The sequence below is a fragment of the Amblyomma maculatum genome, chromosome 8 (assembly GCF_055883805.1).
Source record: "Amblyomma maculatum isolate TAMU_Amacu chromosome 8, ASM5588380v1, whole genome shotgun sequence".
Lineage (NCBI taxonomy): Eukaryota > Metazoa > Arthropoda > Arachnida > Ixodida > Ixodidae > Amblyomma > Amblyomma maculatum.
This window is the reverse complement of record NC_139351.1, coordinates 101,736,100-101,755,644: the sequence shown is the minus strand read 5'-3', so window position 1 is coordinate 101,755,644 and position 19,545 is coordinate 101,736,100. Positions and strand designations below refer to the sequence as shown.

Below are 19,545 nucleotides of genomic sequence, written 5' to 3'. Positions count from 1 at the left end.
GTTGTAGGCAGGTGCATTTTTTCAACAAAAATAGCTGTTTGTGAATGCATTTTTTTTTTTTCATATTGTGAGATTGGCCAGAACAGTCAGCATACCAGCATATCTCCCCTTGTCATAAATGAACCCCAATGGTTTTCTATGGCTCTCCTAACTCCTCGTCCCGCCGTGGTGGTGCAGTGGTTAGGATACTCGACTACTGTGCCGAAGGACGTGGGATGGAATCCCGGCCGCCGCAGCCTCTCTTCGATGGAGGTGAAAAACAAGGTGCCCGTGTGCTGTGCGATGTATAGTGCACGAATTTCCTGAGCACTCCACTACAGCGTCGCTCATAGCCTGAGTCGCATTGGGGCATTAAACCCCACAAACAAAACCAAACTCCTCAGTGCGAGCACAAGAAAACATTTCAAAGGAAAATTTTAGAACGTGGCAAAATATAAAAAGACAATTCCTATCAATATGTTCGTAACAGTACTTGAAGCCCCTCAACAAACATACCATCTTGAGAAGGTTGCCGCTTGCCTAATCCCCTGCACCTTCTAGGGCATTTGACTCTCATTGGCTGCATGCCGTCAAGTGTTTTCGCGCACTTTTTTCTTGCTTGTTTGGTTGCTACTTTCTATGCCGCGGAATACTACAATAATAATATTTGGTTCACAGGAAAGGAAAGGCACTGCATCTGTCACACTTTTTCTGTGGACACCTTTAAGGGAAGGCGGGAAGGTCCAAAGTGCCCCCTAGAATTTCCGAACTGTTGGATTGGAGGTATGGTATTTCTCCAATCACGCGGCGTTCTCGTAATGCCGTATCTTTGGGGTACCGTCGAGTCCACACACTGTTAAATTTTCGTGTAGTGGAGCTAGTAAAGCTTTCATTTTAAAATATCTTGCTGCGCGACGTGATTGCATGCATAGGCGTACCACTCAATTGCTATGGCACGTACGATAACGCCAGGATGGAAAGTGAGCGTTGTCCTACTGTCCTGGTCGATGAAGCGCGCCGTGCCCGGTGGCCCGACTTGGAACGGAAGAGGAGACTAAACGTTGTCTAATGTGTGTATATCGTAGAATAACCAAATAAAAAATTCGGCGGGAGGTGGGGCGAGGGAGCGCGCGCCGTTAGATTCAGTCCGGCCGTGGCGAGGGAAAAGTGTGCAACGAGCAATAGACACCCATCCTTCACCCTCAGACCGCGAGACTGACCAATGGACGTCTTTGCCGACAAATACGTCATAGCTGCGGCTGGACGAGCCAGCGCAGGGAACCGGAAAGCTGGCTTCCCTAAGGAGAATATGAGAGAGCTTTGTTTGGATTTTCGTTGCTTTGCGGCGCGCGTGTCACTGAAGCATTTTGCACAGACTATCTCCGGTACCTGATCGAAACACTGGGCACCTTTGCTTAAAATGTCCTTCCCTGGACAGTGGCCCTTTAAGAAGAACGAACATGGCGCCGTCAGCGGGGAATTGAGCGGCGCATGCCGAATTCGCACGTTCTGTTTTATTGACCTCGGCTCGGTCAGTTGCGATGTGCAGCATCTGGTTGGGTAGCAAAGCCTGGCGGAGGCGGGGGCGCAAAGCCTGGTTGAGGCGGGAGCGCGAAGCCTGGCTGAGGCGGGGGCGCAATGCCCGGCGGCAGCGGGGGTGCAATGCCCGGAGGAAGCGGAGCACCAGGAGGAGCCGGAGGGACCGGAGGTGGCGGTTCTGTTTGTAGAATGGCGTCCATCCAAAGCAAGGCGGAGACACCCATGGGAAAGAGAAGCGGAAAGACAACATGTTAACTTGTCCTTTGATGTAAATCGGCGCAGGAGCCCATTTTTCTTCGACTATATGGTCATACTAGTCCATAGGTGAGTGCGCATGTCTGATACGTGTGCGTGTTCCCGCCTCGCAATGTCCACTCGGTTGATGCTCGCCATCCAAATTGAATTCCGGGCGCTCCATTAGGTTTATGATGAGGACGCGACATTTTAGCTCCAAAGTCCATGATAAAATATTAATAACTATAAGTAATCTTTTTTTACGGTTTACAGTTTTTTACTTCATAAAATGCAAAATATATGTTTCGGTGATCTCTGTATTACATCGTCGAACTGATGTTGTTTCACGCAACATCGTCGCTGAAGTCACGGTAACTTCTCCTAAATCCCAAAATTCAGTGTCTGCCTTTGCTGCATTATAAATTCCAGCAGCGCTGTATGGCAGGGTCAGGATATATAGTGATATATGATAGCGATATATGGATAAATATGGATATATGACATATAGTGATATATGGATAAATTAAGCGCACGAGGCGGAAAGTTGATTGGAGGTGTGGATGGCCTGGCAAGGGACATGCATTCGGAATAGATCTCGTTTAGCGTGAACTGCCAAAGGACAGCATGGCCGCTATGCTGTCTGAAAACACTCACGGGATCCAGCTTCATTATTTACCACTGTCGGTATCAGCGGTACCAGTATTAAATCTCTCATATGGTCATATATGCCATGTGTCATGTAGTGACAAACACAGCCCACACGCGTCCCAATCTCGTCGGATCACGAGATGCCATCGCGAACGAAAATTGCCATTCGCTGCGTTGCGAGTATTACCCCGAGACAAACGCTAAAACGCATGGATGCTGAATTTTGGATGAATTCCCAATCATACTGATCACCAGAGCATGACCGGACCAGAAAAGTAAAATGTGATTTTAGTAAAGGCAGCACAATAATTGTTATTAAGCGTCGTAATTTCTCCGTTATATCATAGGTCCCAGCGAGCCTTGCTGCCCATAACCAACCAAATCGATGAAGAGCCCTTCCAGAGCCTCCCAGTACAAGTGATATTCAACTTTGTGGAGGTTGTGAACATAAGAGTTTCTTACTCTTACCTAGAGGGAAAGCTGTGCTGCCGTCTATGGGCGTTTACATGGAGTTTCCAGACGGCCAGTTCAGCCACCATGGGCGCTCAAAGCATCATGCGCCGGAGAGCTACCGAGTGCAGAACTACAACTTTTGGCCAAAACTAATGCAAAGATAAACGTTGTTCTACCGTAAATAATGTCCTAAGATTGAATATTGTGGCTATAAATTACAAAAAGAGAGAGAAACAGAACGCCAGTTTTATCCAATATAAGCGATGGCTCTTTCTCCTATTGGCTTAGTTTTGAGCAGCACAAATACCAATATTTCGCACTTAATAGGCAAACTGAAATACAAAAATGTTATAAAAATATTTATCGTTGTGCAATCACTTAAGGAAGTTTTTAGTGGCATTTCGGGAAACAGAAACCATTTATTGGCGACGTCTGCTTTTGCGCCTTCGCTACTATGGCTTTCGCGGTCTATGTACACACATTCCGAAACGCCACTCCACGTACCCGAGAAAAAACGACTGTCCCGCAACAAGTAGCACACCGGCCCATGATTCTTAGCGCGCCCATGGTGGCTGAAGTGCAGCGCCCTCAGCTTTCCCTCTAGTTAGTAAGGAACTCTATGGTTGTGAACGAAAGAAGGATCAGTTTTTCACATGTGCGTACGGGCTGGGACCGCCGGAGCCGGCTCAGGAGCCGGGGCAGTGGGTGGAGCAATGGGCCCACCGGGCTGCACGGGGTACGCCATTGGCGGAAGCTTCGGGTTCAGGTATTGGTCGGGCGGCTGGGTCGGGATAGCCGGCACCAGGACGTCCTCGCGACCCTCGTGGCGGCGGATAAAGAGGCGGCCCAGCAGGCCGAACCGCATCGGGGATTCGGAGAACTGCGGTCCCAGGCTGTTCGGGTTTAACGTGGGCAGGAAGCGGCGAACCTGCAGGGGAGGTGTCGTCAAGCGCATACCTCGTGGAGGGTAGATTTGGCGTGTCACCGGTGAGTGCAAAGCAACCTATTCAGGCAGTGATAGTGCAGTACAGGCACGAGACAATATCAGTATCCACCGGCTTACCGCTAAGTCAGCAAGTGATACCCAATGAAAGGAAAATACTAGCGCGCACATTCGCATTATCCTAATACAGTTCGTTAGCATTATTAACCATTTGCTTCTCTCTTTAAATAATAATTGGTTCACAGGAAGGGAAATGCGCAGTATCTGTCACACTTGCTCTATGGACACCTGGACCGTGCCGTAAGGGAAGGGAGGAAGGTGGGAGTGAAAGTGGAAAGAGAGAAAGGGGAGCCGTAGTGGAGGGCTACGGGGTAATTTCGACCACCTGGGGATCTTTAACGTGCGCTGACATCGCACAGTACACGGACGCCACCTCGTTTCGCCTCCATCGAAACGCAGCCGCCGTGATCGGGTTCGAACCCGGGAACTCCAGCACAGTAGTCGGGAGTCTTACCACTGCACCACCCCGGCGGGGCACATTTGCTTCTCTCTTTCGGTCTCGCTTTCCGTATACTGCTCGTGCAAGGCCACTTCGTCTGCCTAATTGTACCCCGTATTGCTGTGGAGACCGAGAGAAAGAAGATGATTGAAGGCAAAAGCATCTGTGGGTGTGCCATGCTTGATAACCGAGGCGTCTTTGCCTCGATCAAAGTGGAAGCAGTGCCATATTAGATCACATAAGTCCGGCTTGCAGTTAAGGTATGAGTAATCTGCGGTCTTGAGAAATCGGCGGCCAGTCATTTGCGGAGAATGTGAGGAGTGTAGGCCGCATCAGCACGAAGCTTATTAATGAAAACTTCTTCAGCCCGAGAGAGTATGGATGTGTCAGCGAGAAACCCGGAGAGGCGGTGTCATGAAGCCTGCGGCGTCTCGCGTTATTGAGGTGGTTTAAGGGAAAATGTTGGATATAAGCCCTTTCGTCTCCTTCCGATAATCTCCGATCTTCGTCACTCAGCGGCACTTCTGTCGTGGCTGGTAAGGTTGTCGTTTTGGCCGAGGATGCGTCAAGCGGCACCGACACCCCACTCCTAATAATAGTACAGCTTAGTATAAGGACCAAATCAGTGCTGCATGTTTTGTCTACTTAAAGTATTCTCCAGCGTCCTTTTCATCGCAGTCACAAAAATAACCTTTGTATCACGTCTTGCGTGGAACCGAAATCTTCAAATCGCCGAGCATGCTCTTTTTACTTCCATCTGCTTCATTTTGGCATCAGGTTTGAGGTATTTTCATTGAAATAAAATTTTACATGCTAGTAAATTATGATCAGTTATGAGTGTCTCGTTTCACAAACAACGTAAGCTTATATACTTCCCTCTGAACATACTTCCCTCTTTTGCCAGGTGTGTGCCAAATTCTTAAGACAAAAAAAAAAAATCTGATTTCGCGTAGCGTGTTTTTCTGCGTCCACACAAACATGGAAAGATGGGTAGGCGGTGCAATGTGCACGGTGACCTTGTAACCCACCTGCGGCGGTGCTGGCAACGGAGGTTGCGGAGAGATGAGTGAGGCACGTCTGGCCGCCTCGGGCGCATCTGCGGCCCCTCCGGCATCGCCTCGGGGCATCGGGACGGCCAGGCTGTTCAGGTCCAGGGCGGGGAGGTTGGGCGGCAGGGACCACGCCCGCTCCACGTGGCCCTGCTAGTGTGCGAGACCCAGGTGTTACTAAACCCGCCTTTCATTTTTAAGGTGAAAGCCTTTAGCGCCTCATGGCTGTCGTGAACAAAATGTGTCCCGCTTTTGCGGCGGCTCTCATTGGTCGATACGAGATGACGTCACAAACATCTCGCCCAATTGCCATCGCGGTATGGGCAATTAACAAGCCAAAGCTAATGTGGATGATAATAATTAGTCAAAAGTTAACTAATACTTAATCACACGTTAATTAGTACTTAATCACTAATTCAGCACTATTTAGTCAAAAGGTAGTTAGTATCTCATTACGAATAATTTACTAATTATTCAAACGTAATTCATTTCGTACAATTCATTACTAATTAGTCTAAGGTTAATTAACACTTAATCACTAATTAGGGGTCAAAAGACATTATTGTGCCGTTCGTGGTCGGAGTTTGGAACATTCTCGAAACTCGTCACCCACTGACAGGTCAGTGACAGGGCATGATGGATGATGCACTAGCAGAATGTGAAACAGTGGTCGCTCGCTTTACTAGTAGCAACAATCATCGCGCCATGCGTAACAGTTGCACAGCAGAATACACTACTCAGGCTTTCGCCTTTCACAACTTTAGCTCGTCAAGAACCTCGGCTCGCTTTATATCCCGAAGAGTGCTCCTTCGCGCAACCCAGCAAATTGTATTGTCATGCGTCAACTATTATTCCGGTCTAACTACAAAGGCATCGATTTCAGGACTTTAAAAATTAAGGAATTAAGCTCTGAGGGTGCATGTAACACGATAGAGTTAATGGCTCGTCTCTCTTGCATTTGTACATGTTTTCTCAGTTCGCTTAATCTGTACCTTTATTTTTATTAGCGTGCAGTCATTAGCTACCACGTTATCCAGCTACAGGTAGTAAGCCATTACTCGATTTAACATAAAGATCCGCTTTGCCTAAGCCTTACGAATGTGTCTGCGTATATAGCAAAGGTGTAGCGTGTCCGACTCGGCACCCAACAGCCCAGGAATGCTGATTCGTATGCCCTAACCCTCACACCTCAAAAGAGCAACCCAAGTTGGCAGCACCTTCCAACTTTGTGATATTGTAAAAGTTGTTACACAAAGGTACAGAATGCAGATGCGCAGGAGTGCAGAGACTACTGCAACGGCTGAACGAGCGCATCAAGAACAGGCCAATACGGTATCAAGGTATGCATATCCTATGGGAGACAGTATAATCTCAAAACATTGTCGGCTGTAGCTTCGGTGTGAAGCAGCTTAGACCTAACAGTGCGTAGGGAGTGGTACGCATACGTGCGTTGCCACTGCACCAGCGGGCGGCACGGCTTTGCAAGGAGCACGTCACAAGCGTATGTGCAATGTATTCCTATTTATGCGTCGAAGGTTCAGTTTGGTTTGGGGGGTTTAACGTCCCAGAACGACTCAGGCTAAGACGCCGTAGTGGAGGACTCCGGAAATTTCGACCACCTGGGGTTCTTTAACGTGCACTGACATCGCACAGCACACGGGCGCCTTGCTTTTCGCCTCCATCGAAAAGCGGCCGCCGAGGCCGGGTTTCGATCCCGCATCTTTGGGAACAGTAGTCGAGCGCCGTAACCACTGCGCCACCCCGGCGGGGTATTTAAGCGTCGAAGAAGTAATAATGTATTGTCATTTTTAGAACTATTTTGCCATGAAGTTTGTAGAACTAGTTGCCATTAAGTGAAAGACGCAGTATCTGTCACACTTGCTCTGTGGACACCTGAACCACGCCGTAAGGGAAGATAGGAAGGTGAGAGTGAAAGTGAAAAGAGAGAAAGAGGAGCCGCAGTGGAGGGCTACGGAGTAATTTCGACCACCTGGGGATCTTTAACGTGCGCTGACATCGCACAGCACACGGACACCACCTCGTTTCGCCTCCATCGAAGCGCAGCCGCCGTTGTCGGGTTCTAGCCCGAGAACTCCGGCACAGTAGTCGGGCGTCTTACCACTGCACCACCCCGGCGGGGCTTACTTGAGGAGAATACTGCGTTTTTTTATCGCTTACAGTGCACTGTATAGTACCTCTGGCGGTGCTCCGCCTGGTCTCCAGCTGACGGGCGACCACTGGGGAGGCCTGGCCGGCTCTGCGGCGAACACTACGGGCAGCACGGCGTCCGGTGGCACGGTGCGTGGGATGATGAAGCGCACGGGAAAGCGCGAGCTCATGGGCACCAGGCCCCGATTGCGCAGGCGCGCCTGGTACGCGTTGAACAGCGCCGGCTCCTCGGGGCCCCACTTGTACGACGGCAGCAGGGCGTCGTCGCAGTTCTGCACGGGCAAATGTACCATAGAGATATTATAGAAGCGCGATAGCTAGTTGTGGTATCGTCCTTTTGGTTTCGGTTTTGGAACCAAGGGTTGCGCAGTGGCAGCGCCACCGTACTCTTTCTCCCGTCCTGCCGACTGCGCCAATCACGCCGACACAACACTAGTCTCGTAGGTATACATGTCATCGCTCGCAGTAAAGGCTGGGTTGCCGTCGAACACGACTGAAATGGTCAATGACCAATCGCTCATTGCAAGTACACGAAAGGTGTGCTGGCTGCTCTCCAGACCCTTGAATATTCCCAATACAATTCTTATAAAAAAACGTCGCAAGCGTGCCCGTGGCCTGCCTTCAAATACATCTACGGAGAAGTCTGTTGGAAGCTTAGGTATCGTGGCGCCCTGTGTAGAGCGTACGCTACTTAAATGGGTTACGTGGTTCACCGCGTTAGTTTTTGAATCCCCAGGACTTGTCCGCAATCGTTGTTACTCCCATGAGCTTAGCAGCCTTCCCCTTTGCTCTTTATTCTTCGACGTTGTAGGAAACTAGTTAGTGTAGCTATGCAAAATGTTATGCTAACTTTTTGTGGACATCTTGAGGGTCAAGAAACAACGCGAAGAAAGCAACACGAACATGGCGATTTCTTGACGGCAAATGGCCGGTGGAGGTACTCACGTATCTCCTCTGCTTGAACCAGCTGAGCCCGTAGAGCGGGATCTGGCAGAAGATGAACAGCAGCAGCATGTAGCCGGCGATGTCCACGTACAAGGGGAAAGTGTAGCCCCGGAGTACGGCGGGCGGCGAGCTGATCAGGCCGGATAAGTAGCTCAGCTACAGAAAAAAATACGTTTATGAATGTTTGGCGGAGGGTTGGGAGGCAGAGAAAGTGGAGGTTCGCAACGCGACAACTATCTCTTACGAGTCGTGGTAGATAGAGGCCAGGGAGACGGCATTTTTCTAGAATCGATAGCAAAACGAACAAGGGTTGATGGGAAGCCTCATTGCGACAGCCAGCATTTCAAGAAGAGGACTTGTATTCATCTAGGCAAACCATTCATCAATGGCGGGGGTTTAAATAAAGCTGGTAAAATTTCGCTACGAAGGACGAGAGTATGACATAGGAAGGATGGTGCATGGGATGGAAAAAAAAACTGTCAGCACGCTGAAACAGGTGGTAGTGATGGGGTGGAGAGTATGAGAAAGTGTTTCGAGGAAGCGAACGTGGTCCTGCGTGTACAGGCATAAGTACTGTGACAGGTGGCGTGATAGCTGCGAATTGAGTTGACAGATCTCTTACAAGGTTACTGCTGAATAAACGCATACCATTGACTTAGAAGATAATCTCACAGTGTCGCCTGCCTCCGGTATGAGTTATGTCAGGAGCAAAACAACGTTTCTTAACCACGTCAGCATTATTCCGCCGTTTTCGCAAGGACGGCAGACGAATCCGGTGAGAATATGTTAGGGTAACCTAAGCGGGGTAATGATGAGGGAAGTTGTTCTGTATGTCAGGAAATGTACACAAGGAGCTGTCAGATCCCTTCGAATAATCTCGAAAAGGGTTTCATTCGGAATGATAAGCTTCTGTTAGCTTGCTTGCTTCCATCGGTAGTGGTTAGGAGTTTTTCAGACTAAGTGAGAACACAGGGGACAATTTGCAGAGCTTTATATGAAGTTGCTTTTCTTTTATTTTTTTTTTTGGAAGCGTAGTAGGACGACGAATACCGACAACAGGACACAGGCCGGGACGATAACTGCTAAAGAAGGTAGAAAGGCCACTGGATTATTGCATTTGGCTGAGCCTAGCTAGTTGATTCTCGAAATGTCATAGAGCGACCATGTGGTCACTCACTACGCCACCTACCGAGACTCAGCTCCCCTCGTCTTGGTCTTATAACATGCAATGCATCTATACGCACTGCCGTAACAAACATCAGTTTTCTGCCGTTATTCGCTACCTGCAAGTGTAAGAATTTCTTATTGACCATCAACACATCAGAAGCACATAAACAGGAAAGGAAAACTAAAAGCTTAATTGCCTGCGGAGAGAAGACAACCGTCATGCGAATACGTCTAGAAAAGCCTGCAAGCTTTGAGACAGAAATCTTACCAGGAGCATGAGGGGAACCAGGAAGCTCCACAGCACCTTGTAGACAATCGACGACGGGACCGTATACATGAACTCTATGTCGAACAACAGTCGTCTTGCCGCTGTAGTGGGGCAATAATAAGTGCATCCGTGGAAATGCAATGAATTTCCAATTTTTACAGTAGTGGATTACTTGTACTTCTTACATGCCAGGGCAAAAGGAATCCTGCGCTGTAACGCATGGCGTGTAACATAGCTTAGGTTTCTTTCGATCGCTGTTCTCTTATGATAGCACGTAAATCTAGTTCAAGAGCGTTTTTTTTTTCATATATGTAACGTTGAAGTGCATCCCCCCCCCCCCCCCCCCCCCCCCGACAGAGCGTCGAGCAACGAACTTTTTTGGCGACAGTATAGGGCGCCAGAATTGGTTCTTTATCTTGAGTCTTATGCGTCCAGTGCAACTGTACAGAAAGAAGCCTGTTAATTATTTGTTGACCTCTGAGCGACCAGACCTGGCCTGAATGAACTCAGTGAATTCGAGGCGGTGTCTTCCGTTAGTTTTGATTAGCAGCTTGAACGCACTTACTGTAACCCCAAGAGTAGCAGATGACCTCCACGAATGCAACAACGACGAGGAACGATCCTCCCAGGTGCGTCTCCAAAATCTTCATGAAGAACGGTCCAGTCTGTGTGAGAACGCAGTTCGATATTGCAAATCCATGATATACGGGTGCAATTTGTTTTCGATATTCAGCTGAGCAGAAAAACTTAAAAAAAAAATGAACTCGTCCCTGGTCTTTCTGCACCCCCAAATAGAACTGCCGGTTACAGTTAGTACTGATTGACCATTGACACTAGACGCAAAACAGCAAGCAGCTGTGAGATGGAGATCAAAATGATGGGACTAAGCAATTCCACCAAAGTCGAGCTAAATGGCGAAATCTAAAAGTTGTGAATGATTGATTCCATTACAAAATTAAAACTATTGCTCTAGTTCAGTGAGCTAGTCAGTCAGTGAGCCAGTCTCTAAGAGGCGTTTCTTGCCTCACAGGAGAAAATAACAGCCATGAGCATAAAATAGGTTCATGAGCCTCGAAGGCAAATGTGAAGAAATCTGCAAGCAGGGGATTCGAATGAGAGTTTTGTGAACTGTGGAAATAAAATGCTAGTGTTGTCACCGTGAAAGTGAGGATGAAGTCTTGTGACAAACATGGCCTGCAGAGTTTGATGCCAGAATATGTGCATCTTTTAAGGCAGTTAGCATTGCTTCCTTGACAACATCGTTTGCCCTAGCTGAGTCCACGTCCTTGCTTGGTTTTATACATATTTTGCATTACTCACTATATCACAACGTTGCCATTTGCACGAAAAATTTGCATCGTAATTTATGTATCTTAAGGATGTGTTCTGCGTGAATGAACTCGTTTTCTTTGTGGCAAGGCGACCTAATTGGTGCATCCTGCACGGACCTTGGGGCCGTTAAGGAGCTCTCATTCACAGCTATAGGCTTCCGAGTTTACTGGGACAGCTCCGCCACGTCGCAGTGGCGCGAGTGTGGCTTCATGGCTTACGGGGGTGCAGAGCGGGAGGCCAGCCAGAAACGCCCCGATGCAGAAGAGAAGGGTCAGTTCCACCCTGAAGTCCTTCAAGCCCGGAAACTGCTCCATGATGGACATGAGCACCGTGTGGATGAGGCACACCTGCGACAAGGAACATGCACGCAAAGCCAGGCGATGGTTATCTGTTTATCCCTGCACCAACGGGCATCATGAGTGGAGAGGAGCATAGGGAATATTCCTTAGCTATATATACAAATCTGAATACAATGCTGATAATGGTACCCATAAATGCGATTGTAAGCGCTCACGGCGGCGATTACAGTAAAAGAATATATGAATAATTCCTGCAGAAATTTGTTGCGCGTTGCCACATTCCCCGATTATGAGATTTCTTCATGATTTTTTTTTTCATTATAGGTATACATATGTATTAGCCCGGAAGGAGACTGCAGCCATGAAATTAGGAGACGCCTGCTTCTGGGAAAAAGAACAATGTTTAGCCTTGACCGCCTAGTAAAGAGCAGAGACATTAGTCTGCCAACCAAGATCCGTATAACTCGTGCTATGGTCTTTCCAGTTGTGATGTATGGATGCGAGAGTTGGACTGTGAAGAAGGCATACCGCCGAAGAATTGACGCGTTTGAATTGTGGTGCTGGCGAAGACTCTTGAGAGTTCCTTGGACTGCCAGAAGATCAAATCAGTCGATATTGCCGACCATAAACCCTGACTGCTCATGGGAGGGTCAAATTCTAAAGTTAAAGCTCAGCTACTTTGGTCATCTGATGAGAAGAGAGGAGTCGCTGGAGAACGATTTGATGTTGGTAAAGGTTGAGGGTCACCGGAGAAGGGGTAGGCAGCGAACGCGATGGTTAGATGGCATCCTCGAGGCGCTGCAGATGAAGTCATGTGATGTTAGGAAGGTAGTGAGAGACCGGAAAGCGTGGCGTGATATGGTCCATAGGGTCACGAAGAGTCGGACACGACTGAACTACTGAACTTAACTGATATATGTTTGTTACAGCTCAGGTTTCATTTAAATTTAATTCACCATCGAAAAGTTACCTTCACATGTTTCTTTATAGGAGAGAGGAAGTCGTAGAAGGTGCAAGAATATCGTTCCTTCGATTAATTTGTTTATTTGCAAGTTTGTTAGAGTCGCAGATGTTTGATGCTATACAAGGTGTGCGAAGTAAATCTGAGCTCGCATGATGCGGCGTACGATTTCGCGACCGTTTTTCTCTCTTCATAATAGCCAGAATGGCGAGAGGGTGCTTGGTTTCACTTCTTGGAAGCAATATTGTAACTATGGATGTTGGATGGGCGTTGTTGGATGTCACCCTTAAGTGTCCTCACATGCTGAAGGAAAGTACAAATTGCACCATGGTTGGAACTTGTAATTTCGCGGCTTTCGCGGCTCGACCCTGTAAAATAAGCCGAAAAAAAAAAAGCGTATATATAGCACACGCGGTGTAGCTCACCGAAGAGTTGAGCCCCAGAAGGAACATACAGAGGAAGAACAGTATGCTCCACATCTGCGGGAAGGCCAGTGTGCTCAGCGCCTCTATGTACGAGACGAAGGCCAAGCTTTGCACTGCAAAGGAAAAATAGGCGTGGGAAAGCAAAGATCCGGGCCCGTATTCCGAGTTTGCGTCCTTATCGAAAGTGTCGCTATCTCCCGAACCTCGAGTCATCTGATTGGTGGAAACGCCGGAACATGATGTTGCCACCTCTTCCGGTTCCGTAGTGGCAACACCCGGTTCCGGCGTCTCGACCAATCAGATGACTCGAGGTCACGTGAGATAGCGACACTTCGATAGCGACACAAACTCGAAATAAGGGCCCAGGTTGGGCTTATTTGTCGCGACAGAGCTCGAATAAGCAAGCAGTTGATAGGAATCATGCGCGCTAGGAACCCTGCTTGATGGCGCTGAACGGTAGTCTCATACGAAGTCTGAGCCCTACCCATCGCGTAATTCCATCGTCTCAACGGTAGGGTCGCGCAACTACTTCCTACATACTGGTTGTATGCCAGCTAGTTAAACGGTGATTGCGGTGCTGAAGTGTCTCTGAACACAAACTAACCATGTAACGCAACCTAAACGTACCACACACCCACGGAGGGCGGAAAGTAATTAGAGAATTAAATACTGTGAGCGTTGCCATACCTCAGCACTTGATGTGGCCTCACGGTTCATTCAGGGCTGGCTTTGCGGCTACTTATAGTAAAAAAATAAAATAAGAAAATAACATAATGCAAACTAAAAGGGAGCACACCCACTTGGAACATGTTAGTAATTTATTTTATTGTTGCCAATAATAAAAAAATGTACGCGCCCCGCCGGGATGGCGCAGTGGTTACGGCGCTCGACTACTGTTCCCAAGGAAGCGGGATCGAATCCCGGCCTCCGAGGCCGCTTTTCGATGGAGGCGAAAAGCAAGGCGCCCGTGTGCTGTGCGATGCCAGTGCACGTTAAAGAACCCCAGGTGGTCGAAATTTCCGGATTCCTCCACCACGGAGTCTCTCATAGCCTGAGTCGCTTTGGGACGTTAAACCCCACAGACCACCGGTACAGAAAAAAAAAAAGACGTACAAAGTAAATCCGAACTGCTGTTTCGGCGTTCGAAAACGAAGCCTGTTGCCCCACAGAAGTGACTAAAACAGTGGGCTTAAATGGCGCTCTTCATTGTTAAAACATGTTTGTCGCCAGGTGACGCTGCTCAGAGGACGCTATCGTTCAGAGAACGGAATCATGACATCCCCTCCCCTCCCGCTCTCAAACTCTACGCCATGGAAGACCGCATCATATTATATAGTGCACAGCTCTCGCATTTCTTTAGCACAGGAAACAAGATGGAAGGTTGCCTAGCAGACGACCATAGCCGCTTCCCCGAGCGTTTCCCATGCAATGCTCAGCAACGCCTTCCAGATTGGTTCCATCGTGCGCCGGTAGGGTCCTGCGCATGCGTAGATTACTCGGACAAAAGTCCGATAAGTTACTTAGGTTGAAATTAGCCTGTATTCACTGTTATTGAAATCTTTACTTGCTCTCTCTTGGCGAAATTGTCTATGCTGAAATCATCGGCAGGTCGACAGGAGTAAGCCTAAAAGCGCAGCCATTATTTTTTTGTGCATGTGAAATAATATCACCGTAACATGCAACCGGGTAAGCACCGCAGTCGCCTACTGCGCAACCAATTTGGTTTAGTTCGTTGGAGTGTGTGGTGCGTCTCCTTCGGTTGCGCGTTGCACTGTAAACAATCCATATGCCAAAATAGTACTGTGGCTTGCCTTCGTCGAGGACCAGTTCGGGCAGGGTGATGTTAAGTGAAGTGGACAAGCTCCCCATGGTGGAGAAGAAGGCCGTGCTCGACAGCATGCCCCACACGAAGTTGAGCAGGGCAAAGAACCACGTATCCCTGCGCGAAGGAAGAACATCAGGAGCATGTTTCGCCCAGAACACCGTGGCCCAGAAACAAACAGATTAACTGCTTACTGGAAGATGTCGTTGTAGAAGTCGTTGTAACTGGACAGCACCGTCAGACATCCAGTGGCGACGCAGAGGGACGATAAGGCTTGCTCGATCGCGTTGCGCCAGCACTGGAGCGGAGATGATGAAAAGGCGGGACAATTTGAATGATCGGCCTGTCTGGTTATTAACGATTAAGAGAAATACCTGGCCGACCACGAACCTCATGCATACCCGCTTGTTCATCACTACGATAACCTGGTGACCCTTTGGCTGCAGTTTTGACGTAAAATTGCGTCTGGATTTTAAATGGGCGACTGATCGTGTCCGCCAATGTCATCGCTTCTTTTAACCCTCTGACGTTACGAGCATCGCCTCGCGCCATTCAAGGCAAATTTGTGGCTTTCATGCAGTCGATCGTTCTCATTTTCCGAAGAGAGTCAGTAGTGGCCAGTTTTGGCTTATTTGTTCTTCTTTGGCGGCGTATGCAGCTCTGCTAGCGCTGCGTTGATGATATACAGCCTCTTAATTAGCACTCACTTTTTTATGAGCTGTATTTGTATAGCCGCTCGCTCACATCACCGTTTGTTTTGTCCTCCCGCACTGGAGAGCTATATGTATTAGGAGGGTAAGTACTGAATATTCAAAGCTTAGTTTCCCATTTTTCTCTTTTATGGGTTGTCTGTAATTGGCCATGACAGATTGCAGCGGGCCACGAGCGAAACCATATAGAACGGTTTCAAAGGCCTTGCTCTCAAACACACCAGGCACAAGCAGCCTGCGCTATTTATTTCATTATAGTGACCATAAAAGTTCGGTCTAAAGGAGGTAAACTAGAAAGCAAACAAGATGATGATGACTAAAGGTGACATATTTTTAGAAAGAAAGCAGGAACTGAAAAAAAAAAAAACACTACTGAGTTTTGATACCTCACCAAAAAAACATTTTTAAGCGAAAGTTTAGTACAATGCTCTCCAAAGAAACCGTTGCAATTAAAAGGCGCGAAAGTACTTCTGGAAGTGAACTGCAATCCTGAAAAGCAATAAGTGCTCATGATCCTCGAACTGAAAACGCGATAAAAAACCGGGCTCGCCTTGAAGGTGAAAATGTGTTGCCAGGTCGGGAGGAAGACGACCGCGACACCCGAATTAGCGCCATCCAGGGACACTCCTTTCATGAGCAGTGCGAACAGCATCAGGTAAGGGCACGTCGCGGTCACCAGCACGATCTGCAGCAAAGTGCAAGTGACAACGGCGTGGAGTGAACCTCGTGTGAAAGAACTTCCAGGTATACTAAACTGACCCGCTGGACCTGCCAATTAACACCAGGCAGACCACCATAAAGCAAACTTTTTAACCTCTTCAAGTATGAATCGCTCAAAGTAGTAAGTTCGCAGTGTACAGACGAAAATTTCATTGTACCGGTTTACAAAAACTACGCCGTTGAAGTTCACAACCGGTTTTAGATAATAGAGAGTTTCCTAAACGACTGCACGAGTTGTGGTTAACGTCGAAGCAAGGGCCGAATTCGCACAGCGCTGATAATTTATTATATCGGACGTCTCCGATTGTACACTTTATATTATGACCCCGATTTTATTGTGATCCACCCAAATAAAGATCGACACCCTGTAAACGACTGCTGTGACATGAAAGAGTTTTCGAGCGTTGCCAAAATCGGTGCAAGAAGAAACCAAGAAACCAGGGGCCACATTACGCAGCGCGCGCTCATATCAGGATAACATAAAAAAACCTGTCAATTGGCCCTACTCCTACTGGTCGACATGTCCGCCGGACAGAATCGATAAGCGAGGTTAACGATCGATTGATAACAGGTGTGTGATGCGATCATTGCGCAAAAAAGCCCCAATTTCCAGTGCAGAGGACATAGTTGACTATACAACCCCCAGAATCGTCCTCTTGTATGCTTGTGCAAATAGCCGTGTTTGGGTAAATTCATACAGGTATTGCTTGCCGCAAGTGCAATATATAGACGCGCTCACAAAGCATAAAAAAAAACTGCCCGAGGCATTGGTTTCGCGTATGTGAAGCATACTCGCGTCCTTTGGGGCCGCGCGCGAGCACGATATGACGGGGAAAGAGGATGAAAGGGTCGCGGGTAGCACACCTTTCCGAACCACTTGATGCCCTTGCTTATGATGACGAAGATGTGGAGCCACACGATGAAGTAGCAGAGCGTCAGGTCGATGTTCATCGGCCGTACATCGTGCAGGCCGCGGCTCACTTTGAGCACCTTGTCCCTGCGAGGGAAAGATTTGCCCGCATTTACAGCGCTCACGAAAAGCTTTTCCAAAGCTCAGTCCAGCCGCGATGCGGTAGCTCAGTGGCTTAGACGTCCGACTATACTGAATCGGAGTAGCCGGGTTCGAACTCCGGCGGCGGCGCTTTGATCGGGGCAAAACTGAGAAGAGTCCGTGTGCTGTGACTTGGTTTATTGATTGTGCAACTTATTCCGATTAGGAAAAGGGCGCCTTCCTCCCCGCTCCCAGCGCGCAGGCCTGGGAAGAGTGATCCCGGGGACTAGAGGTTGCCAGGCCGCACTTTGCTTCTTGCGGCCTCTTCGGCCAGATGGATCCTCATGGATGGATGGAGCCTCATAGCGGGGTCACCCAGGATTCTCAACTTAATTTTCTCCCACCCCTGAAGATTGTGAGCACACCGAAATTATGTGGTCGAGGGCTCCTCTCGTCCGACAGTGTTTACACTTATCAACACCCGGACCGCCGCGTTCTTGCCCTACTCCGGGCCCTTCGAGGATAGCGTCGTGTCTGACATTGTCGAAGGCCTTGGTGAGGCCTAGGCCCAGGATTACTTTGGCGTCTTTCGATTGCAAGTCTATGATACCATTTCCCTTCCTAAGTTGACATGCATCGGCAAGTCCAGCGATAACGATTCTAACTGATTTATGCGCCTCGAACTGTATGCCCTAATCACCTCACTACTCAACGTGACCCAGCGCAGCGGCGTCTTCGAATCGGGTGTCGCTGCTGGAGCGAGATCTCGCTTTCTTACGCGTAGCCTGTCCCAAATGTGTCGAAATGTTACTTTTATTTTGTCCACCCACTGTCACATATCTGTGCTTTCGTGTAAGCTGGTGCCACAAGCAGTGCGGGCTGGCGATTTTTTATATATCACCTGTTATAACGAGCGTTCCTTCCTGTAGGAATTTACATCATCCTCGCAATCAGCAGCCAAGACGCGCCTATGCCTATTCGGACCGCATAATCTTTCTGGGCAAGATGCCCTTGGAGAGCATACGACCACAGACGGTGCATGCTCTAAAGCAACGAGAATGGTTGCTCTTGAGCATGGTTACAGTGCGGCCGGGTATTCGCTTACTAGGGAGTGCAATGTTTTCGTCGGAAACACTGCAAGGTGACAGCGAACGAAGGCGTTAATTCCAAAAAACATTACAAGGGTTCAACGCTGCTGAACCAAATACTGACCGAGCGTTCTTCTTCTCTTTTTCTTCTTCCTCAGCCCACATATAAAGCCTCGCTTTAACCAACCCATATGAACGTGCCTTAGTGGCCTATAGGGGTAACGTGAATGCCAGGATCCTAGCAGGCTGATTCTGACCGAACCGTCCCATGTGAAACGAGAGACTGAAGTTGGCAGCTCCTGCCAGCTTGGGGTCGTCTACGGGGCTCGTCTAAAGGTCAAAGGTTAATGGTGGTCACCGCCGTTCCACGCTAAAGGTTCAAACTGCGAGAAGTATAGCGTTCGCAATAAAAGTGCCGCTAATGCGGGGCTCACCAGTAGAAGTGCTCCGCGGCCGACATGGTAGCGTTCACGCATCCGCTCATCTCGACGGTGTACGCCCGGTGTGGCACGTACAGCACCCTGTCCGTGGCGTTGACGGCTACGCCGAAGGTCATGTTCTGCCCCCGGTACCGCTGGTAGAGGCGGTTTGCGGCTGCCTTGCACGTCCTCTGAGGGACAGCATCCCCCACGTGTCGCATTCCCCGCAACCATACAATGTTTCACGCGTGCGTGTACATACAGGCGTAGAATCGCTTAAGGTGGCTTCAGCATAGCTCACTCGTATCGTCAAAATGAAGCTGGCTAGATAGCTTTCTGGGGTTTTGATCCTCTTAGTGGGCATTGAAGCAATATATTTTGCAAGAAAATAACTTTCAGATGTGACTTTTAGTGTCGCTGGCCGCTAGAAGCCATATGTGACGTCATCTACGCAGAAGTTAGAACAGTCTGCTTCTTACCTCGGCTAGGTGGGTGGCTAACGCTGTATATGCCGGTAGAAAGGTTAACATGACCGCGATGCGGTGAAAGGAAGAAATAAATATGCGAGAGAGTACAGCTACTACTCCCTCCTAGGTAGATGAGGGCCACCGACGCTCTCTCATTCTTGACAATGCAAGAAAGTGAAATCTATGGGAATATCAATGCAGTAATCCCCGCAGCTCTGTTATCAAGCGGCGGCCAAAGGGAAACAATAATGGGGAAAGCCTGGGAGATTAGAGGATCTGCAGAGGCTATGCTAAGGGCATGCCTAACTGCAAGCCAACGTGAGAAACCGTTGCCCTGCAGCGCAGTCAGCTTTTGGCTAATGGCTATGACGAAGACAGACGTGATAAAAACTCTGAAGCATGACTGAAATATGTAATT

General features: G+C 48.6%; 1 protein-coding gene across 1 annotated transcript; it reads right to left on the bottom strand.

Moving 5' to 3' along the window:
• Positions 1-1,511: 1,511 nt before the first annotated feature.
• Positions 1,512-18,725, bottom strand: LOC146182013 (sodium-dependent nutrient amino acid transporter 1-like). The gene is made up of 14 exons (XM_084575882.1): positions 18,676-18,725; positions 17,027-17,159; positions 15,993-16,127; positions 14,927-15,030; positions 14,722-14,849; positions 12,911-13,023; positions 11,444-11,572; positions 10,459-10,558; positions 9,894-9,994; positions 8,459-8,614; positions 7,540-7,785; positions 5,324-5,494; positions 3,517-3,781; positions 1,512-1,696 (listed from the first exon to the last, which is right to left on the bottom strand). The coding sequence occupies exons 1-14, from the start codon at positions 18,723-18,725 to the stop codon at positions 1,512-1,514; spliced, it is 2,016 nt and encodes a 671-aa protein (XP_084432008.1).
• Positions 18,726-19,545: the final 820 nt, after the last annotated feature.